The following is a 24,693-nucleotide window of genomic DNA, read 5'->3' on the forward strand; positions in this document are numbered from 1 at the left end:
TGGTAGAAGTTTTAGAAAATACGTCAACATTCACAATGTCGAACAATTCAAGAGATAATTTTTAATAATGTCAAAAAGAGAAAAATATATGTACATTGAAGTTGTATAAGAAAAAAGCATAATGCCGACACTTATAGTGACAAACCATACAAAGTTTGTTTTAATATTACATAAAAGTTACGCTTTCAAGAAAATATGTGTTATCATAAGCATGAAACGAACTCACCAGTTTGTCCATTCTCGACTGAACACAAAACTGACACTGACAGCAAAACTTCTTGGCGTTCCGAAAACAAACCGTCTTGCTCGGGCCTTCCCAAATACGTACCCAGCAAGACGCTCCAAAACAGGGAAAAAAAAATTCTCCGGCGACGAAAACACGCGCGAATCCGTCAGCAAAATCAATCGGACGACGCAAAAGCGAACTGTCCTGCTTGGGCTTCACGAAGCACTCACAAAAAAAAATTGGATTTAATTCGATTAAAAAGAAAGTAACCATAATAATCTGAAAAACAGTTTTATTTATATGAGATCGTTGAAATATTGCGGAATCCCCAGTGGAATACAACCGTTGAATTTACAAGAGATATCTGGATATATTCCAGAAGTTATCGTTGAAGAAACTTTTGAAAAACTCCTTGATAAAGACTTTTATGACGATCTGGTAAATAACCTGCAGAAATTTCTGAAGTTTCCAGAAGGAATGGTCCATACAAACCCCGTGATTTCCCGGAACTGTTTCAAGATATACCTGAAAAAAAAAAAAAAAAAAAATTTTGGGGGGTTGTCTAAAGGAATCTCGCAACATCTTTGACGTGTTTCAGAAACTATCTCTGAAGAGATATCTATTTTTTCGCCTTTATATTTTCATCAACAACAGGATCCGAATACCCTACTTTTTCCCGAATGTCGTTTCCCCGAAAATTAGTTCCCTGAATGTTTTTTTCCCAGACAGTGATGCGTTGTTCAAATAGTCTTCATTGATAAGGTGCTAAACTTGAAAGAGCTCAAACCATCCAAAAGAAGGAGATATTTGATTTTTTGGTTTGATTTGAATGGTTAACTAATTTTAAGAGATGTTGAGGAAAAGGGGTGTGATTGACATTTTAATAGATTCTGTGATATATAAAATATACTATAAGTTATAAGATATATTATGGTGAAAATGAAAAATGAAGGTGAAAAAAATGTGTGTGGTGGGCCACATTTTTGGACGCTCAAATACCGTTTTGATTCATATTACGGACAGCTTCAAATTCCGGACACTCTCGTTTGCATGGGAAACATTTCACACGAAATGTTTCAATTTTCGCCATCCAAAAGTTCTCATTTTCGAGGCTCGTTTTATTAGGTTTTTTCCATAAATATCATTGCAAATTTATAATGCCCAACTACCTTAGACGTCTCTTAAGCGGTTGAACGATTTCAATTGATGATTTGACTGTTCCATTGATGATTATCATGAGCTGTCCGTAATTCGAATCAAAGCGTCCGGAATATGAGGCAAAAGTGAGGGAGCGTCCGGAATAAGAATCAGTAAAAGGCCACACGTTTTGATTTATTTAAAATTATTCAAGTTGCGGACGCGTATTCTTTACCCACCATCCGAAAGCTAAGGGCTTCCGACGCTCGATAACGCTAAAAAATCATACAGAATGATTTATTTTGTATGCTCTATGCTGGGTTATACTTCACTGAGGCCTTAAGTGTCCGTAATATGAAACCAAACCATGGATTTTCAAAAGCACAAATCTAGCAAACTAGACAATCGTTCGCTGTAAATTTGATCGACTGGTCACCACCAGTAGATGACAATTCGACCAAATTTTCAGCTCGAATGGTTGTTTAGTTCCCTATATTTGTGCTGTTGAAAAAATCGAGGTTTAGCTTCGATGTATTTTCGCCTTAAGTTCCAAAATATTTTTATCGCTCGTAATATTCTCATAAAATATACACAGTAAGTGTGACAAAAGTTAGCAAACGAAGTTCAAGAAATATGACAAAAATTGGTGAACGAAGCAAATTTCATTTGGAAAAAAACGAAAAATTAATCAAACATCCTGCTAGATATCGTGAAAGTCTCTTTCAAAATTATGAAATAAATTCCATCATATTTTGAAAGATCTGAGTACTCCAAAAATTTAAAAGCCTGTGAGAATAATGCCCAGGATTTAATAAAATTATACTCCGAATTCATCCAGAACCCGACCTAGTATTATCAAAATTTCCCAGAATGTCTAAAACCCTGAACAAGCTTTTACGAAAATCTTGGTTGGAATTTTCAGGATTTCACAAGAATCGTGTCTACGATTCCTTCAAAATCTCACCCAATAATCATTCCGAAATCCTTTCTTAAACACGTTGTGAATGCTTACCAGTGTATAAAAACAAACCTGCTCAATACAATTTTTTCGCTTAAGATTCTATCAAAATCCTACATGGTGTTAGATGGTAACCTTTCCAAGAATTTTAAAAAATTACATTCTAAACCACGCCCAGCTGTTGGTAAAATTTACTTCCAAAGTTCTGTGAAAATTTAAGCCTTGATTTAGTGAAATTTTGTTTGAAAATTTATCCTTTTGACAATGAGTTATTTTCAGGCTTCATTCATTGACTGTTGAAAGAAGGCACGGTAGAAACATTTCTGTTGTAATCCCAATAATATTAATCTGATATTTGTGTTTTTTTCTCATAATGAACCTCAAATCATTACCGTTTTGATTCATATTACGGACACTTAAGGCCTCAGTGAAGTATAACCCAGCTAGGACCATACAAAATAAATCATTATGTATGATTTTTTAGCGTTATCGAGCGTCGGAAGTCCTTAACTTTCGAATGGTGGGTAAAGAACACGCGTCCGCAACTTGAATAATTTTAAATAAATCAAAACGTGTGGCCTTTTCATGATTCTTATTACGGACGCTCCCTCACTTTTGCCTCATATTCCGGACGCTTTGATTCGAATTACGGACAGCTCATGATAATCATTAATGGAACAGTCAAATCATCAATTGAAATCGTTCAACCACTTAAGAGACGTCTAAGGTAGTTGGGCATTATAAATTTGCAATGATATTTATGGAAAAAACCTAATAAAACGAGCCTCGAAAATGCGAACTTTTGGATGGCGAAAATTGAAACATTTCGTGTGAAATGTTTCCCATACAAACGAGAGTGTCCGGAATTTGAAGCTGTCCGTAATATGAATCAAAACGGTACCTCAAGTCAGATTTATAAGTAGAACAATTTTAACCTTTATAAAAACTGAAATCGGCAGTGTTTAAATCTAGTTGCAAAATACCCAGATTCTAAAATTAATAAATCAAATCATTCACAAAATAAACAATTACCGAGCTTAAATGTTAGCATTAAACTAAATTGTAAATTAAAATGGTTAGTCTTGGTATGCTCTGTTTAACATCGGATTGGTAGAATAGCCAACGGGCCAATTATGAGAAGAATCTTCGAACCTTCCGCGGGCCGCACAAAATGAGGCCGTACGTTGGGCAGGCCTGGCTTGAACGGTTCTTGGTTCTCCAGGTTTGTGCTCTTGAAAATTTGAGGTTTGGCTTTGATTTATCCTCACCTTAAGCTGTTAAACATTATTTTAGGATGCTTTCCAAAAATAGTGTTTTGTATACTGTTTAAAAGTGTAATAATTCCAAAGCACCAAAGGCTATAACACTCTAATAAACATAATAATGATAACACGATAATTACTTGAAAACATGCTTGCTCTTTGACTTCAAAGGATTTTAGTTAAGGTTAGATGAATTGAAACAACACTTCAAATTTTCAAGAGTTCAAATTTGGAAAACCATATACCCATTCGAGCTGAAAACTTGATCGATTGATTGCTGGTTGTGATCAATCGATCAAATTTTCAGCTTGAACGGTTGTATGGCTCTTCAGATATGTGCTGTTGAAAATTTGAGGTTTGGTTTCCACGGATCTTCACCCTAAAATTTTATAAAATTCTTCAAAGTATTCTTTCTTATAAATCACCAACTTCTAATAAGTGTAATGGAAGAAGTTCAACTTCCATAAACTTCCATGACTTTCAATCCTATATATCTCAAATTGCAAACTGATAAGCTTCCACACTTTGGCCACACTGCGCCCAAATTTCATCGACTTTTGGTATTACGAAAAACGAGTGGATGGCATGTCGAAGTTTTCCCCCTCCGTTTCCAAGAGGGAATAAATGTTTAATGAATATTGGCATCGGTTCGGAACAAGCGGGCGCTGGGATGATTGGCGGGGGGAGGAGAAGTTCGTGAAGGAAATTCATTGGCTCATAAATAAGTAAGGCACCGGAAAGATAAACAAAGGACAACCCCACGACCCGAGCAGAGGGAAGTAGCATGACGATAACAATCACGTACCTAACTGAGCTATAATATCTTATGTCTTGATTTATTTTTGATATGCTTCTTCTTCTACTTGGCATTACGTCCTCACTGGAGCGGAGATTGCTTCTCAGCTTAGTGTTCAATGAGCACTACCCCAGTTATTAACTGAGAGCATACTATAGTGTGCTGGATTTTAAATTCAATACCAAGATATGGTATTCGTTTGGATTGTTTTTCTTTTCGGAAACGTCGAAGAAGCCGAAAAAGCGATCGAAGGCCCAACTTTCCGGAGATGGCTGGACTGGGGACGACGGATGTTAGGTAGATGGCTTGTGGTATGGAATATTGTTGGTCGAAAGTCACGTGCATGGAGGTGTTTCGGCAATAAATCAACTGCAATTGGTTGTACGTGTAATATGGAAGCCGGGACTCGTGAGAAGGCAGAGCAGATGGGTGGTGTAAACAAATTCTGATTGGAAACCAGAATGGAGCCAGGCGGAATTCCAATGAGTTAGAATGGAGAGGAGGGTGATAGAAATACGGGGAATTATTTTGGTGTTATGGTCTTGGTTCCCAAATTTATAAGGGTGGAATTTGATTGCATATTGAAGGTCTCTTGAAATTTAAGTGGCTTCGGTTGATATTTGATCACAATTAAGTTTGTTCATTTGTAATTTCAAACGCAATTAACATGATGTTATCTCTAGGATGATTTGAAGATAAAAATCTCAGAAATAAAGAGATAAAGCTGTTTGAAGACTCGGGAGACGTATTTGATTACCCAAGTAACCATAAGCACTAATAATAATCCGTAAAGCATCATTTATGCATACATGCATTATAATAGCACTACAAATGCTTACTCGCTTAATAACAGCACTTGCACCGCATACAAACCCTATTACTGCATCATTAATGCTTCTAATCTTGATTCATTTCTTCTTCTTCTTTCTGGCATTACGTCCCCACTGGGACAGAGCCTGCTTCTCAGCTTAGTGTTCTTATAAGCACTTCCACAGTTATTAACTGAGAACTTACTGTGCCAATTACCATTTTTGCATGCGTATATCGTATGGCATATATCTTGATTCATAGAGACATTAAATAAACACTATACTGGCTCTATATTCGCATACAGGGCATGTTTCAATGTTATTCAGTGTTTTGGATGATATAATACGTGCTTAGTGCTTGCATGTTGAGGCAAGAGAGAGAAAAATATAAATCTTCTCACTACCACCATTATGAAATTACAGATCTTCAAAGTTAGGGTTTTCAAATGGACTTATTTTAACATATAAGTACCAGGCTCCCGGTGGCCACTCTGATCAAATTCAGATCATGAAGGTTTACAGTAACTAGACATCTTCTTCTTCTTCTTCTTGGCATTAATGTCCTCACTGGGACAGAGCCTGCTACTCAGCTTAGTGTTCTTATGAGCACTTCCACAGTTATTAACTGAGAGCTTTCTTTGCCAAAGTTGCCATTTCCACTTTCGTATATCGTGTGGCAGGTACGACGATACTCTATGCCCAGTGAAGTCAAGGAAATTTTCATTACGAAAAGATCCTGGACCAACGGAAAATCGAACCCAGACACCTTCAAAAGGCTTTGCTTTGTAGCCGCGGACTCTGACCATTCGGCTAAGGAAGGTCCATAAACTAGACATCTATGCCATTCAATCCATGCTAATTTGAGCCGACCTAAAGATACCTAAACATGGTTATTCCCTAATTGAGCATTTAAGCATATATTCACTTCAAGAAATACTCTCCATTAGAAAACACAACGCTTCAGCTCAAGAGAGAACAATCGGCTCTCGCTCATTTGTTCCATTTCCAGATTGCACCACTTTTAATCCCCATTCAGCACCTGTCGTTTCGATACGCTAAAATTTTACAACCATTTTCCATTCCATCTGCGGCATTGCTTTTCGCGAACCACTTTTTGTTTCAATTTGGCTTTCTGATATATTAGCTGCTTCGCGGGATTTATGCCAAACAGCCTCGGTCGAAGGAGTTACGCGAGGAAAAAAATGTTGCACAAACCAAAAACAAAAAATAAATACAATCGATAATCGATCTTGACCGTGAGACGGGTAAACTAGATTGTTATTTATTGGTTTTCTGCAGGAGAAACAAAAAATCAAGCCCAGTAGAGTTGATTGCTTTTCGGCTGAACTGAATTCGAAGCGTATTATTAAATATCATAAATCTCTTTGGGGTAGACGAACAAAACCTCAAAAATCTCATTCCCATGTAAATTCTCCGACAACCAAGCCAGACGAATATCTATTCTGGCAAATCGTTTCCATCTAGCCGAAGAGACATATTTTGGCATACTTTAAATTCCATGTCACGCACGTGTTTCGCTGCACAATCGAACACCCAATCGACCGTATGAATTGGTTCGTGCTTGTTTGGGCCGGTCCTATCCGCCGCTGTCTTTGGTCGACGTTAGTTCTATAGGAGCAGTCTTAGGCGTTTCGATACCCAAGGGGCGAAATAGTGAAACAAATATTGATGTTTAGATTTTGGCCGTTTGTTACAAAATTAAGCCAAAAATTTGTATTTTAAATTTTAATTCCATTGCTTTCAATCCTGATAGGAAAGCAAATTTCTGATGAATAAGGGATCTCTCAGAATCCTCATCAATTTGCTCTTAGCATTATCTTTGGATTCCTTGCAGGATTCACATCAAATTCCTCTCAGGATTCTCATTAGAACTCATCCATGATTCTTTTCAGGATTTTTGCAGGATTCTCATCAGAACCATCACAGGATTTACGTAAGATTCTTTGTTGCATTCCCATCAGATTATATCAAAGCTCTCTTCAAAATTCTCTCAGAATTCTCATCAGAATCTTTTTGCGATTCAAATAAGAATCCTCTCCTTAGCATCAAAATCTTCTTGGGATACTGAACCGAATGCTTCAGAAATCTCCTTAAAACCTGTAAAGTATTTCATCAGCATCCTCACAGAATTCGCATCAGACTAATTTTCGCAGGATTTAAATCAAAATCCTCTCAGGATTCTCATTAGAATCCTCTCGAGATGCTTGTTAGAATCCTCTTAGAATTGGTATCAAAAATATTTGCAAGATTCTCATCAGAATTCTTTCAAAGTTCACATCAGAATTTTATCAGCATAGTCCCTGGAACCTTATCAGAATCATTCCAGTATTCCCATCAGAATCGTTCCAGTATACTCATCAGGGTAGTTGCAGGATACTCATCAGAATCATTCCAAATTTTTCTTCAGAATACTTCCATGATTCTCATCAGAATCCTTCCAAAATTCTCATCACACTTCTTCGAGATTTTTCATCAGAATTTTTTCATATTTTAAATCAGAATTTTCGCAGTTTTCTCATCAGAACCATCACAAGATTTACCTAAGATCCTTTTCACATCAAATTTATCGCTCTATTGTCATCGAAATTCTCTCAAATATGTATGCAACCATGAAAATGATTTTAAAATTAAAGCAGAATGGCACTTTTTCCCAACCTCACATGGAAAAGGTCCTTGTGGTGGTATCGGTGGCAACATTAAGCGAATGGCTAGAGATGCTAGTATTAGAAAGTCAGCAGAAATTAATAACGCCAAATAATTTTACGACTGGGCTGTGTCGCAAAAGGTGAAAGACCAATTTAAAAAAGATTGAGAATTTATCTATGCAACTGAAAATGACTATTCAGAGGCTGAAAAATTTCTTCAGGAAAGATTTTCTAACCTTGTTCTAATTCCTGGAACAAAAAAATATCATTCATTTATACCAAAAGACCAACGAAGCATTTTTGCTAGTGAATTCTCAGATGCACATGAAAACCAAGAAAATACAGCATGCTTTGTTCCTAATAATACAAAGAAACGAAAATCTTCTGGTATTAGCAACCAAAGACAATCTTCCCGATTGAAAAAATAGATAGTATTAAGATGAAAATGTAAGTTAAATACAGAATAATTGAATAAATAAAATTAAAAAAATAATAATAATAATCTTATTTGTTCCATAGAAAAGAAAGAATCCCTTTTCAGTGTAATGAAAAATTGAGGATGAAACAGTTTTTTTTTTCAGTTTTTCTTAGCGGTGTAATTTTTCATGAAAAATATCATCCATTCCGACTTATACTTCATTAAAACCAATCCCATATCTTTTTTTCAGATGTTTTAGAAAATTTGCAATTCCTTTGATAAAAAATCTTTGTTTTTCCAATGCTTCGATTGAAATATGGATTTTCAAAGAAAAGGCTTATATGGTAATTTTCCACAAAATTGGCCATAACTCAAAAACGAAAAAAAAGTACATTTCAAAAATTTCAGCGATTAAAGCTTATAAAATTACCTTCTCAAAAATATATTTTTGAAAGTTTTCCACTAATTAGAACATAGTTTTTCCGGCTTTTCTTTACGAATTTTCTCAACGGTGGAAAATTTTGTGGAAAACTGTTTCCAGTTAATATTTTTTTTTATTCCTGAGAAAATTTGATTTAATTTTCATAAAAAAACTTTGTTTCTACGATGCTTCGTTCTTGAGTTTAGATTTTTCAAAGTAAGTAGTGTCAGGGGAAATCAAAAAAATTCCAACTAAGTTTTCCGGGAAAATAGGCGACCCTGAATGTTTCTCAATTTTTTTATTCATATATTGATGAGCCCTGCCTGTGGAAAAAGTTTCATGAAAATCTAAGACCTTTCGGCCCAAACCTGTACGGAAATTAAAAAAATCCCAATAGTGACATAGTCTTCAAAAAGATATCTGCTACCAGCCCTGAAGCAAAGTTAGTGAAATTAATGTTCTTTTATTGAGTAACTTATCAAGGTGAAGCAAAATTCAGCTGAGTATTACAATACCCGAGATAGCCGTAGCGGTAAACTCGCAGCTGTTCAGCAAGACCAAACTGAGGGTCTTCGGTTCGAATCTCAACGGTCAGGGATCTATTCGGGTTGGAAATCTTCTAGACTTCCCAGAGCATAGAGTTTCCTCGTACCTGTCACACAATATACTCATACAAAAATGGTCAATTGGCACAGAAAGCTCTCAGTTAATAACTGTGGAAGTACTCATGAGATCACTTAGCAGAGAAGCAGAATCTGCCCCAATAGGGGCGTAACGCCAGGAAGAAGAAGAAGTTGCAATATCTTTTTAGCTGTATTTATGACGACTATAATAAATATGATTGTTGAACATCACAATCAACGCCTAGAATTAGGAATTTGAGTAAATCTAGTTCAGGAATTAAGAAATTGAGATTTTCAATTAACCCTTCGGTCGTCGCGCGAATTTTTGTAACGCGAGTAGTCGCGCGTTGTACTTTGTACAACACCCTTGGTTTTGAGAATATCCCAGGAGTCTGACCACTTAGAAAGATGACGTCTTTGGCAAAATTGTTCAGTAACTTAAGGGCTATTATTATTATAGCCAAGAAATTCGGGATGTTGCCACTAGGCGGCGCTAGTGAGCATGAAACTTTTGTTTATCAGATCTCATGATCCTGATCACTTAGAAAGATGACGTATTCGGCAAAGTTGTTCGGTATCTCAAGGACTATCACTGTTTGAGCTAGTTGATTCAAAATTTTGCCACTAGGCGGCGCTAATGAGCATAAAACATTTGTTTCGCTAATATCTCAGGAGCCTGATCACTTAGAAAGATGGTGTCTTCGGCAGAGTTGTTCACTAGCTCAAATTCTTTCTTTGTTTAATCTTTAAAGTTTGAAATTTTGCAAAATAATGATAGTCCCTGAGCTTCTGAACAACTTTGCCGAAAGTGCCTGTCTAAGAAGTCGAGATCCTGCAGACTATGTATTCGCAAAACAAAAACTTGATGCTCACTATCGCCGCCTGGTGGCAAAATACCCTATTTCTTGGCTCAAATAATGATAGCCCTTGAGCAACTGAACGACTTTGCCGAAGACACTATCTTTCTAAGTGGTCAGGCTCCTGAGATATCTGCAAACAAAAGTTTCAGGCTCACTAGCCCCACCTAGTGGCAAAATTTTAAATCAACTAGCTCGAAAAAATACAGTCCTTAACTTACTAAACAACTTTGCCGAAGACGATATCTTTCTAAATAGTCAGAATCCTGAAATATCTGCAAAACAAAAGTAAAACTGCCATGCCCACTAGTGCCACCTAGCGGTCGAATTTCGAATTAAATGAGGTACCATCAGATAGCGCTTCACCTCCAGAACAACTTTAATGAAGATCCCAAGTTTCAATATCATCTGGATTTTAAGATATGACGATTTCAAACTGTGGTTTCCTCGAACCGTACATGTACATTTGTTGATTTTATCGTATTATAAAGGGCCATACTGTAAAAAAAACTGTCGAACAATTAAGAAGATTCTTGAGGAATACATTTTGGTTTGGTGTCGATAGATATCTTTGTTGCAAAATGACAGCATATAAATCACACTTGTTGTACAAAGTACAACAGCGCGACAGCCAGAAGGTTAAGAAAGAGATAGGTAATTAAAATAACATCTTTACCGTAAAATGGGGTGAAGTTGATCACTTTTGAGCGGTGCTGTTCTATAATTCCTAGTAGGATGCATATATTCTCATCCAAATATTTTTAAAACCTGTACTGGTTGGATGTTTATCGAATTATACAAACGATTTTTTTACGAATTGTTATCATAATAACAAAAACATTGTTTATAAATCAAAAAATGGAATTTTTGATTCCGGGGTGAAGTTGATCAATTACTGTGACACGTTTCCTAAAATAAAGAGATATGCTATTTACTAAATTTGGGATCACTGATCTCGAATCAAGTCTCAAAAATCTTACAACTTGTTGATAAATCGGTCATTTTTAGAATTGAATGTTGTGAAATCCAGAATACATCAAACAAAACGCCTAAAGGTATGCAATTTTCTTTGAAATTAGCAACTCGCTCACAAAAAGAACATTTTTATCTCTGAAAATGATTTTTTATCCTCAATGCAAATATAAAACTGGGTTCACAGAACATATATGGAATGTATGAAACAGTTTATTTAAATGGTGTCTTTATATAGCGTTGGCAATAGTCGAATGTTTGGGGTAGAACCCTTCAACAGTTCATCGAACATTTCCCTAAAAATCTGTTTTTTCCATGGTTCAACAATCTTGAACGACGAACCGAATTTAGAAACATCAAGAGCCAGTTATCAGGTAATATGATATGACATAACTTGTGATAATTGAAAACAGATAATAGCTCTCCTGGCAGTTCATACATGTGGGTACGGGAATGATCAACTTCTCCCCACTGATCAACTACACCCCGAATTACGGTACGTGTTTTAATGAAAAAATAGTTTTTTAGTAAATTAAGGTTTGCTGAATCCGATGTGGTTTCGTTCCAGTACGTCAAACAAAGTTCCTTTGAATTGTAAAAACTAGGATAGCTATTGGGATGTATTAGAAGCTCGGCTTCAGAAGCACGTTTCCCACCAATTGGGAGATTTGTGCCATAAATGGTTGTTAGTCGAATATTTCAGTCTACCATAACGTAGGCGTAGTATAATTGGTAATGCGAAGTTGTGGGTTAAAGACCCACTTGCACTTGATCTTTTGGCATAATTTTACGGTTATTACATTTAAAGTCGGGTAAAATATCTCTATCCACCGATGTTGAATACTTTCTCTTAAAACTAAAAATTGCTGAGAAAATCGGCACTGATTTACCCTTATAGCTGCTAGTGGTATTGTTCCGATATTGCATTCATAACCATTGTGCTATGCATCTTCCCGCACAGTTAATTACATTTCATTTAAAACACACACTCAGTTAGTAAGCACTCATCGATGCCTGTTTCCAAAACGAAACACTGCACATGTTAAGAACGGTCAGTGCTGCGTGTGCGGTACGAGTATTCTGACCCACATGTTTTGCTGACTCGTATTACGGGCGTAGTTGCCCCGCAGTGTAGCAGTACGCAGTACAAGCAAAGCGTCAAATAACCAAATAATGGTATCGATGGGTTCATACCCAAAAGTGAATTATCATCAACATTATGTTCCAGGCGTCTTCGCTCTCTTTCCTATATATACAATTATAGAAGATGTTTGTAAATTATCAAAACTTGGTTAGCTATAAAAACCTTTGCACTTCAGAAATACAGACAGTCTTGTTCCAACCAGAGACCCACTTTTATTCGAAGTGATTTTCGACTGTTTTCAGTCGAGAACACCACTGACCGAAGAAAAATCCTTAGGGCGATTCTAGGCCAATGATGGCTCTAGAAAACCGCCAGGAACTCTGAGTTTGGATCGTGCGCGAAAGTACACCGTGTCTAAACTACAACGGCCCAGTAGCCGACAGTGACGAAACACGAAAAACAAAACAAAGCGGAAAAAGTGTTGCGCAAAACTCGGTGAAAATGAGTGAAACCATTCGCGAGAATGCGTACGCTTTTTTTCGTGAATCATGGTCTGGCTCTATACTGGTCTCGGTATTGGCTTAAATAGCGTGCTATCGTATCAAATAACAGCTGAGTGGCGCTAAAATCGCGCAATGATGGCAGCCAGGGTCGGATTTACAAATGAGGGGGCCCTCTGGTTTCCTACTTCAATTCAAGTTATACCATATTAAATTTTTGTTTACTTTGTAAATAGTTGAATTTCTCAAGTATTCAGTGTATCAGTTACATACAATTTAAGAAATATGTGCACCAAAAATCGTGGTGTCCCAATATAAACCTGAAAGTTTGTTAAAGTGCGTATATTTGATTTTGGATGTTTTTTTAATTTATTTGGTGTGAACGCCATAATAATGAGACAAGTTTAGTGCACATGACAAACATTTATTTGATTTTTTTTTATTTTTTTTAATTTACTTTTGAGTTTTTTTTAATGTATTTGCATGTCATGGAGTCAACTGAATCTTAGCCATAAAAATTTGAACATTTTGTTTCAGAATTTAGCTTTGAGATTATTTTGTATAAATCTCGCCTTCTGTTTGGAGTCATTTAAATTATTTTTGAAAGTTGGTACGACTGCATTGGTTTCTAATTGTTCAAAAATATTTTACTATTAATAATTATAGTCGTGAGTTGTGGGGTCCCTAAAATGCAAGGCCCTTCTTCTTCTTCTTCTTCTTCTTAGCATTACGTTCTCACTGGGACAGAGCCTGCTTCTCAGTTCAATGATCACTTCCACAGTTATTCACTGAGAGCTTTCTTTACAAAAGTTGCCATTTTCGTATGGTATATCGTGTAACAGGTACGATGATACTCTATGCCGAGAGAAGTCAAGGAAATTTCCATTACGAAAAGATCCTGGACCGACCGGGAATCGAGCCCAGACACCTTCAGCATGGCTTTGCTTTATAGCTGCAGGCTCTAACCACTCGGCTAAGGAAGGCCCCTAGGACCCATTATAAATACGGCCCTGATATTGAGTTAAGCCGCAAATATCAAGACCGCACGAAATCGCCCAGAGAAATCGAAGTCATAAAACGCATGAAACCCGTTTAGAATGAATGACGACGGCAGCGGTTCGGTGACCTTGAAGGCCGTTTTAAAAAACAATTCAGAATCGTTCAATCGATCGATCAAGGAGATGACGACACAACCGGCAGAGGCAGAGGCCGGTCAGACAGAAACGGTACTACTACGGGGCGCGTCTGGTTTTGGATTCCGTTCCGACTGATGGGTGTCGTGGCGGTTTCGGCGTTTTGTTTATTTACATTAAATTATGCAAGACGACGATTAGTGTACGATGGGGGTTCGTTCTGGGCTGGCTTTTGTTCGATGGTTTTAGAAGCGATTCGACGCGATCGAGGTTCTTTGTAATTATAGATTAGGAACATGATTAATAGTACTTTATTGGGTGCTCAGCTAGAAACCCATTTTTTGAAAATGTTGACTCAAGCAGCATTACGTATGAAAGACATTTCACAAAACGGAAATTTGGCACAAAGCAAATTATATACCTTCTCTAGAATGCTACCTGTTCTGAATGAAACAATATTTGTAAAACTTCCATTATGTCGAACGTCTTTATACAATATTTCAATAGGAGAAATCTGAACAAACATTTCAAAAGGGCACATCGACATTGGTAAACATCGGCTTTGCAAGACGCTGTTGAGTCCAATTCAACTCGATCACATTCACCAATACCACTATCAGGAAGAGCTAACACCGATCTTTCTGATAGTGGTGTTAGTTTGCGTGAGTGGGCTAAAAAGGGTTCAACAGCAACGTTTCTGAAAAAAGGCTCAAGACCTCTTGGGCCGTTTCAAATGTTTGTCCAGAAATGTCTTCATGCGAAATGGGCAAACTTCCTCTTTAGCTTTTTGATTCGTTTCTCATCTCATGGCGATCCTGTATGCACGAAAAGTCGTTAAGACAATAAACTCCAGGAATTGCTCAACAGATTCCTACTAAGATTTTCTTTTGAACTCCTTAAAGAAATGCCCTTGAAATTCTTCCAGAAATTCTGCTTATGAATTCCAAGAAGCAATAAGCATTTTTTTTCAGCCAATAGTTCTTTTCTAAATTCATCTAATTCTTTGCTTGTCTTATGTTCTTAAGTTATTTTGTGGGCTTCGTGGCCGTGCGGTTAGTGTTACCAAGTATTTAGCCGCATCGAGTCAAGGAGTGTGGGTTTGATTCCCGCTTCAGTCTGAAAAACTTTTCGCAAGGAATGTATTTCGACTGTGCCACTGGGCGTTGCATGCCCTAAGTATATTGACAGCAATAGAAGGTATACTATTCACGACTGTGCATTAGTATTAGTAGATAGTTATAAACTTTTTTCCGGATTTGTAAGGCATTTGTTATATTTTAATGCAATTCAAGTAAATTTAGGTGTTTAGGATAACAAAATATCGATATTTTAGCAGAATAATTTGTTACGTATCCGATTGGGGATCATTTAATGCATTTGTTCTATTTATGAGGAGTATTTTTCATGTTTCTCATCAGATATAACTAGCCGTGCAAGTTGTTTTTTTTTTATATGAGGAATATATTTACTATATGCACATAAAAAGGCCTTATTGAACGGAATGCAGGAATAGAATCTGATATAATTTGGGCCCACATACCAAGGAGTGAGAGTGACATTTAGGTCGGTTTTGAGTTAAGTATAATGAAAAGCGTCAAGCCTTACAACAGTATTTTTCGAAGATTTTCGATCGACTCTTTCGATATTTTATATAGGTATAATAGAATAAATAACACAAGGTGCATTTGCTTGTAATTTAACTTTCGATAGTTGTTCAAAACTTACATTAGTTTCTTTATTTTCTTCCGCTATGGTCCTGCTATCTGATTCTCGGAAGTGCTTGGGAGATTCGTGGAATTTTTTTCAAATTTAATCCAAAAATATTAGCCATCGGTTTCTCTGCACATTGATCGTTGGGAAACTATGCAACGTAACCGGTTCACATGGTTCTGTTTCAGGGTTACTTCGAATATAATTTGCTCCAGCATGTCGGAACATGACACGACATTTTGATGGTGAAATTTAAGCACTTTTCTAGTTCCAAACCAGTAAAAACTGGCACTTTTCGTTGCTTGATCGAAAGAGTACATTTTTCTAATTTGATAACGCTTCAATATCTTAATTTTGTTATAAATAATTGTTATAAATGATTATTGAAGATTCAAATCTTTAGACTCAATGACATTTCAATTTACTTAATGACAGCTCTTTCCGCAGTAACATTTGCCGAACAACGATTCAAAATCGATTTCCATACTAACTTCAAATGTGTTTTAAAAATAGTTCCAGGGCACGGAAAATTATGAAACTTTGGATTCTGGCTCAACTCTTCACGTAGATTCATTATATGTAAAAAACACGTTCTTCGGGAATACTGTCATAAATCATTACATGAATTCTATCAAGTTTTTTTCTTTATCGATCTCCTTTTATGAGTAATTTATCTGCAAATATGCAAATAATGTATCCATGGGTTTCCCCAAAAGTTTTCTCCTAGAACACCTCATACCATTTTTCCAGGATTTTTTACAGAAATTCTTCTATCTTGAAATACTTTTTAATATTCGTTAAAAACTATTAGGTACAACAGAAACCACTCAAAATATTAAAAAAAAAAACAAAAATTCTCTGTCCACATTATTTTTTCAAAGATTCATCTTAGAATCTCCAAAGGTTTCCAAAATTTCCGGGAGAAATTCCAGAAGAATCATCCACAAGATACCTGGAACAATCTTTGAGAAGTAATTTCCCATATATTCGTGGAGAATAAACATTAGAGATATCTATGCAACATATTTCAGATAAGCTTTGATAAAATTTCTGTAGGAAACACAACTAAAACACTAGGAAACTTGCTAAAAATATACCAAACAAATCTATGAAGAAATTCTAATTGTCCGAGGTATTCTGTAAACTTCTTTTTGAAAGAATCTCAGACAGGATTTCTCGTGTAATTCTTATTCATGTTCCTAAAAAGTACTTAAGACAAATTATTAATTCTTATGTATGTTCCTTAAAAATACTTAAGACAAATTATACATTCTTTAGGAGCTATCTCAAAAAGAGATAATCCCTTCACATAATTTAGCGTCAAAAGAAAATTATACAATCCAGATAGAACGAATAATTAGAGTAATAATTTATGAAATTTAAGAGAAGTTACTTATTTTTAAAGAATTTCCTTGGGGAATCTCTGCTTAGTGCAATGCTTGATAGTGTTCTTAGTGAATGTCATGATCGATTCCTTGGAGAACCTCAATTGTGAATCCTCTAGAAATTTTCGAAAATCTCAGCAATAACAAATCTAGTAGATCTTTCGAAAGAAATGTACAGATTTTTTTTATTTTTCAAAATAATTCTTCAAGGAGTTTTTAGAAGTATGTCTAAACACATCTTTGATAAATGTTTTGATGTATATAATTCCAGGTTTCGTAAAAAAATGGTCATATTTTTTTGTAAAGATCTATGAATTTTAAGAAGTTGTTCCTAGCAGCATGTTAAGGAATTTACCAGGAGCAATTTCAAATGAAATATTTCGGAGAATAGTTTAGGATACTTCATAACAAAGCACGATTCAATTTGCGATAAATATGAGAAAAAAATTGAATTGGAACAAAAAAAAACACAAACAGGCTTTTCTGGACAAGTCTGCTATGGAATACATTGATAAATAATTCAATTTGTTATAATTATTTATGACATTGAATACTGGAAACAGTATTAAAAGTATAAATATTTCTTTAGAGGTTAATTTCCGTAGTACCTTGGTGACTTGTTTTGACCAGACTTGTGTGTTAGCGCACCACGCCACCGCCGATGAATTTTATGTATGCCGATGTCGAATTAGGTGTTGGCGGCGCTCTGAGGCGCAGATGAGTAATTCAGCCCATAAAATTAAATATACTAATACTAGATACGCTTGATACTCATCAAGCTATTTTTCAAAGAATTTCTTAATGAATTTTTCAGAAACTCTTCTGTGGACTTAATCTATAATCTATCTGAAGAATCTTCCGAGGAAATCATTTGAAATTTATCCAAATATTCACCTTGAAATACCTACCTACTTACTTCTTCAGAATTTCCTGCATAGATGATTAAAAAAATACTCCACAAAGGTTCCTGAAATGATCCCTCCGGGAGTATTATTAGAAATTTCTACACGTCCTCCAAGACATTGCAATAAACTTCTCATATGTTCAACTACTCAACCCGTTGACGGTTGTAATTCTAACTTATCATAACTTTTATGGGATTCAATTCTAAGAATAACAAGAACTATCGCTCTTTCTGGGTATGGTTCATTATTTTTTAGACAAACTCAAATTTGATCTAACTTGAACAAAATTTGTTGCGCAGATTTAGTTTAGTCAAACAAAATCCTAAGAAGCATCTACGATAAATTTCGGTCAAGGTTATCACAAAAAAAATATTTCTAACCAATCTAGGGATATAGTTTACATGAATAACTTGGCAGAACTCTGTTTTGTTTTAATTAAGACAAATTTCTTGAATCAACTCACTACGCGTAGTAAAGATGGATAAATTATAAGTGAAATTATGAAAAAAAAAATTACAGGCTCAGGAAAGGTTCAAACCCACGACTCTTGTATGCTGGACGAGTGTTTTACAAACTAAGCTACCGAGCCACTTGGTGACCCAATAACTCTGCCATTATTTTCTAAAGTTTAGGACAGGTTTTCAAATAGAATGATGAACTAGATTCCGACTTGATCTAGAACATAGTTTTTAAATTATATTAATAAAGATTATCCTGAACAAAAAATGTTCAGCAATATTCTTTTTTCAATTTCTAAAAAGAAGCTTTCTAGAACTCAGTTGTTTGATATTACGAAAATGTAAGAAAAGCTTGAGTATTACAAAATTACCCGCGATACTAAAAGATTGGACTTGACAAACGTTTTTTTGTCCTTGTCTCTGCCATTGCACGTCTTCATAAAACTTTCTATAGCTCATTCGAAAGCTACTCTTACTTCGTAGATATTTTTAAATTAGTTTACATTTTTCCAAGTCGTGCCATGTTTTGAAAATTACACCGAAAACCTTTCTCAGCTTTGGATCGAATAAAATGCATAAGCACTTGCAAAATTTTGGCGGAAAAATCTAAAAACTATTTAAGCTAATAAAACAGCCATTCAAGTAATCGTGAAGAAGTTTAGGCTGTCGTGCAGTTTGCCACCGTGAGAATCACTAGGCTGGTGCACGACAAGCGTTTGTTCACTAGTGTTGAACAAAATACAGCAGCGTGGACGAATTCTGATCATTTTGAAATTAAATCTGCTAGCAACTATGCCAAATATGTCACGCAGCACTGCCAATGTTGAACCTCACGCTAGTAGTAAAGTAGAAGCTTGCGAATGCCTCGACTAGAACCGCAACTGATACCTGGTTTGGTGATCCGGTGAGTTTGTTCCATGATACTTTTTGAACTTCGTTTAAAAAACAGTTAAATTGTAATAACTGCTACGATAGCGATTCATTTTTTCATTTGTAAATTTGTCTATCGTCGGTTCGGGTTCACAAATACGTGTACCGTCGGACGGGGCTACTTTTGATTCCGAAGGCTACTTTGGACACTCACCTTTTGTATTTATTTGCACCGTAAATATTAATCTGAGCAATTTTGTGTCTTCAGCACTTTTATTAACCAATGTATGCTCTACCACTAGGCATGACTTGTTTTTGGAACAACATCAACAATAACAGGATAAACAAGAAAACATTTCAAAAAAGTCTGAATAAATATTCACAAGGTATAAAACATTGGCTATACAAACATTGTATGATTTTTTTCCATGTCGTGGAAAGTTATTGGGAGCATCACTAAAACTATCAAATCGTCATGTTTCATAAGAATCTTGTGATTTGTTTTGCTTAAAATTGTTGTTTTATTTAAATAATTGATCAAAGGTATTATTTTTACGACTTTTATTTTATTAAAATGTTTTGGTTTGTAAATTTTACAACATTAAAAAAAAAAAATATATGGAAACGTGAATAGACATAGAATACACATATTTCAATACGTACCAATGACAAGATCATAACATTATCTCTAAAAAAAATATTTTCCGTCGTATTTCGAATGAATTTGCAGTACAAAACAATTGCATTCTTCAATGGATAAAATAAACTACTTTTAAGCCAGCTCTAAACTGCTAAGAAACTAAGAGCATATTACAAAAGCAAACTTTTACTTCTTTACGATCTTTACTTCATAGATCAATTGCGTTTATAATGAAAATTACTTTTAAGTTACAGATATTAATGTGATCCCTCTGTATATCGTTCATATAAGAATAAGAATAAAAAATACAGTTTTTGTACATAACTCATCAATTATCGCAGTACCTGATAGTTACATCGTTCGTTTATGTAAACTTAAGAATCAAGCATTCGTAAATGATAGTTCTATTTAAGAGGTAGTTGAAAGTTTAAGTCTCATACCAGGATCAAACGGAAAATAGTGAATAGCAGGTTTCGCTGAAATTTGTTATATATGTGTAATTGTTTCGAGCTTTACTTTGCAATTCTTTTAAATTATGTTTATCATTGAAAAAACGTTCAATAACATCACAATGGACGATAATCTTTGAAATCAGTTTGAAATTTATAAAGACAAACCATTTCATTATCAAATTGGGAAAATGTCCAAAGCCCCTTTTTTGTCTTGAAGGACACGTTTTTCCGTTATTCAAGCATTTTTGTTATTCCTTGATGGATTTGCCTCATATTTTGCACATTTGTTGCTTACATATACAACTTAAATATATGCAAGAATCATCAAAATCTATCCATAATTCTAAGAGTTACAAATCCTCAAAGTTGAAGAATGTGGAAATAATGTCAAAAGAAGCTCCGTTTGACGCTACGGTATATTTTAATTTTACCGCAGATATGCGTAATTGGTTATTTCTTAGAACTTTTATCAAAATATGTGTTTCATATTTCATGACAGGTTCCCACACCTTATGTTCCAGATTCTGTCTTCCCTATCCACTATTGGTTGGCTCAGGTTTTGCTCGTCAAAACATAGAAAACATTCTCTGTGGACTAGTTTGGATCATTGTTCGCGTTTTGTTTTAATTTTTTAGTAATGTCACGTTTTTTTGTCCTGACCGCTTTTTCTTTCCAATGACCCTAGAGGGATCGGTTTTGCTTAAAAATCGCATAACAGAAAATTATTAGCGTTGTTTGATCCTTCGACCTTGACGCTTGCTCATGCGGGGCGGGCGATGAGGGCAGGATCAATCGTGTTGCGCGCCGCTCGCGTAGCACGGTGGAACAGTTCGCGGGTCGCGGAACGTGTTAGTAGTGTTTGGTCCTTTGATCTTGTCGCTTGCTCCTATGAGGGCGAGTGACGAACACTTGTTCGGCATTCAATGCGTTTATCGAGTAGGAGAACTGGATGTAAAATGCGCCATCGGGGTACAACGCGCCACCGTTGTTTTAAACAAACGACGTGCTTTGGGACGCTGTTTTTCACCCGAGATAATAGAAAATGTATTAAAATGCTTACCTTTATATATTTTTAAGTGTTTTCCTGGCAAAAATCGTGAAAAACTAAAAAAATCGATTTTTGCTGTTTTCGTTGTAATTTTGTGTTATTTTCTAGGTCATTTTTCAGGTCGATAAACAGCTAAACTTTTGAAACTATCATCGAGAATCGACTTGTGCACTCCCATAGTTTGTACTCCATGCGAAAAAAAGTGTTGAATTTATCCTTAAAGAGCGTATTGAAAGACTTAAACTTTAATCAACTCGTGGGGCAAAACGGCCACACCTATTTCATAACACCAAAACAGCCGTTTGAATTCAAATTCCAGCAAACGTAATGCCAAGCTGTAGTTACGTGCCAATTTGAACCTTACAAATGCACATTTTTCGAATCAGCATGTATACTATAATCGAACAATAACATCTGATCAAACGCCCTTATGTATGCAACGTATTTGCAAGCATGATTGCGCATGCGAGCGCGCGAACGACTAACGCCAAGATCAGGTGGCGCGTTTTACCCCGCAAAAAATAAAAATGCAGATAAGCAAGCATTTTATAAAAATTGATTTATTAACTCCAGAAAAACGAAAATGGATGGCCGTTTCTACTTTTTGATAGAAAACATGTTTGTCTATAGGATAATGATTTAAAAAGAGCTTATAATAATGTTCTTCATAGCTAAAAACGCTTCCTTCCTTAGAGGGCGCGTCTTACCCCCAGTTACCCTAATATCGCTGTTGTTGTTGTTGTTTGAGAGGGACTTTAACCCTAAGGTCATTCGTCCCTAAAACCCTAATATCGCGAATCCGGTTAGGCGCATTCATTTCAAATTATATATTTATCGTTTACCAAAACGAATCCCCACCCCATATCCAAACTCCTAATGTTTACTTGTGTTACGAATTCGCATAAAAATGATAGCTGTTTTGCTGACCATCCAGCAAAGTACATTTTCACTTGCTGAATAATCAGCACTTAATTATTTGTTGCTTTCAGCAATTTCGAGTTACCAGGATCTGGTTGATGAACAGTTTCAGTAAAGTTCACCAAGAAAATTATAAAAATGCTACTTCATTGCATGCCAAACACATTTATTTCCACAATTAAAAGTTTCAATATTTTCCTGTTTTTTGAGGGGAGAGGAAAAGGCAAAGCTCCATTTGCAGTTCCGGTTTTGTTACCATCCTAGAAATAAACACTTGCGTTATTTTCCAATATTTAGTGCTCTACTGAATACAGTACTTACTCAGATATTCTGGGCGATAAAAAGTACGACTAACAGATTACGTTTTCCATAAATCTACAAACTGATTGGCAAATGGAACCAGTAGGAGAAACAAATTTTGTTTAAAGTTTCTCGGTTGTTTTTGTGGTTGCTATCGACTGTGACAAGTACAACTTTTGCTAGAGTTCAGTAATTATGTTAACTGGTTTACGGCAAAATTTCAGATCGATTGCTGGTTATCAATCGTTTGTCATATAAGTTACTGAAATTCAGTAAATCTGATTGTGTTGACAATTATTCAGCAAGTCAGATTCCTGAATTCCAGTAAACAATTACAGAAATACTGTACATCAGTAAAAGGATGTATTGCTGAATTGGTTTCAGCAAACGAAATTGCTGGAATATTAATCGAAAATTTGGTGTGTTGAAATAGAATGTAAAATGCGATATGAAAGGCTGATCACGGTATCAACATTTCGATTATTATCAATGTACCTATCGCTAACTTTTTTACGTGAACAAGCATCTAGACAACAAAATCACACCCTGAAAATTTGAAAATATTCTGTATCCATATAAACCTTTATCGTCTTTGGGGCATATTCAAATCATCACTGAAACAGCAAAAGAAAGTTGCTAGAACTCTTTTTTTTGTCGTAAAGATCATAGGGAAGATATTGGAGATGATATTTTTTCAAACTTTTTTGTAATATCAATAGCCTATTTTCAAAGATTGCAGCAGGCCCATAACGCGGGTAGATCACCTTTTCGTGGTGCGTTATGGGGTAAAGATATACCAATGAATACTAGTCCTGACTGCTTCAAACGAAGAGGACAGGATGCTATGGCAATCAAAGGAACACATTTAGTCCTTGTTACATTTTAAACGTTGTTAAAAGTGACAAGTCTCGGTTTTCCAGTAGCCGAGAATGATCTTGAGATAAGGAAAAAAATGAGTCGAAATCAACTATTTGTATTCTAATCTTTAATTTATTTAGTTTTCCTGTTTGAAGGAGTACGGACTAGGATTCTGATGCATGGTCAATATCGGTGTCATTTCTTGACTTTATCAAGGGGTCCGATTTTGACTGATAAAGGCAGGGGGGCATCAAAAGGCGATTTCCCCATAGCTTACAACAAAAACACATTGAAGATAGTTTCTTCTTTTATTTAGTGGCTCACACAATTGTTTACTCATTTACTTGCTAATTTCTAGGAATCATGAAATTTTTGAGCAATAGCACACTAAAATCAATTTCGTCATTATGCGCCTTACCCAGCTTAAACCCACGGCAAAACTGAACGAGTTCTGATTCTCAGTCCAACACAACTTAGTAACAACAATGAAAGATAAACACAACAAAACAATCTTGAACATCTTCTTGCACAAGAAAGGAAGCGAAGCTATTTGCACGTATCTTTTAATATATCCGTAAAAGGTGAGCAATATTGTCGCTATGGTACGTGATGTGTGCTTTAATCCGAAGGAAATGGCAAGCCGTCAGATACGGTTTCTGCTGAGAGGAGTGGCACCTTGCGACAACTATTCGTACCAACAACATCACCCTCCACCATATGGCGACATTGATAACAAAGTAAACAAATCAATCACGGAAATTTATACGATTATGTATATTATTTTCGAGACATAAAAAATGCTGGATATTACTTACCTTCGCAATTGGGTAACCGATCAAACCCAAAGTGACATCACGCAAACCGTTTCCCGTCTTTGGTCGTCTCCCTCTAGCACTCGCTGTCTCCAAAAACGTTGCTGGAAGCTGCTTGTAACGATAATAAGCTGCGAAACTGCGTAATTGACCCCGCATGGAGCCGGGAAGATGGCCCTCCATTTAAAACCAATTTAGATCCCCTCGAGAGTAAACACGCACGCAGACGAAAATCTGTCGTTATGTCACAAGCACCAGCAGAGGCTAAAGGGCGACGAGACACTTTCGACCACTGAATAGCACCCATCATCGTCCCAAGGCAAGGCCTCGGACAGATTGGTCCTACGTGATACACGGGTAGGCAATTCGCTTCTTTTATGTTCGACGACGACGACAACCATAACTGAGACCAAACAATGACGCATCGCGTGTGCGGTTTGTTTTTATATTGCGAATACAAAGGTAAATTTATTTC

General features: G+C 35.9%; 1 protein-coding gene across 1 annotated transcript in view; it reads right to left on the bottom strand.

Moving 5' to 3' along the window:
• The window catches only part of LOC5580003 (ubiquitin-like protein 3), a 61,395-nt gene extending 36,979 nt beyond the window's left edge, over positions 1-24,416 (bottom strand). Inside the window, exon 1 of the mRNA XM_001653845.2 lies at positions 24,222-24,416. Coding sequence (XP_001653895.2) covers positions 24,222-24,401 — 180 coding nt within the window. The 5' untranslated portion in view covers positions 24,402-24,416. The remainder of the gene's footprint in view (positions 1-24,221) is intronic.
• Between the last annotated feature and the right edge of the window lie 277 nt (positions 24,417-24,693).

This window comes from Aedes aegypti, chromosome 1 (genome assembly GCF_002204515.2).
Source record: "Aedes aegypti strain LVP_AGWG chromosome 1, AaegL5.0 Primary Assembly, whole genome shotgun sequence".
NCBI lineage: Eukaryota > Metazoa > Arthropoda > Insecta > Diptera > Culicidae > Aedes > Aedes aegypti.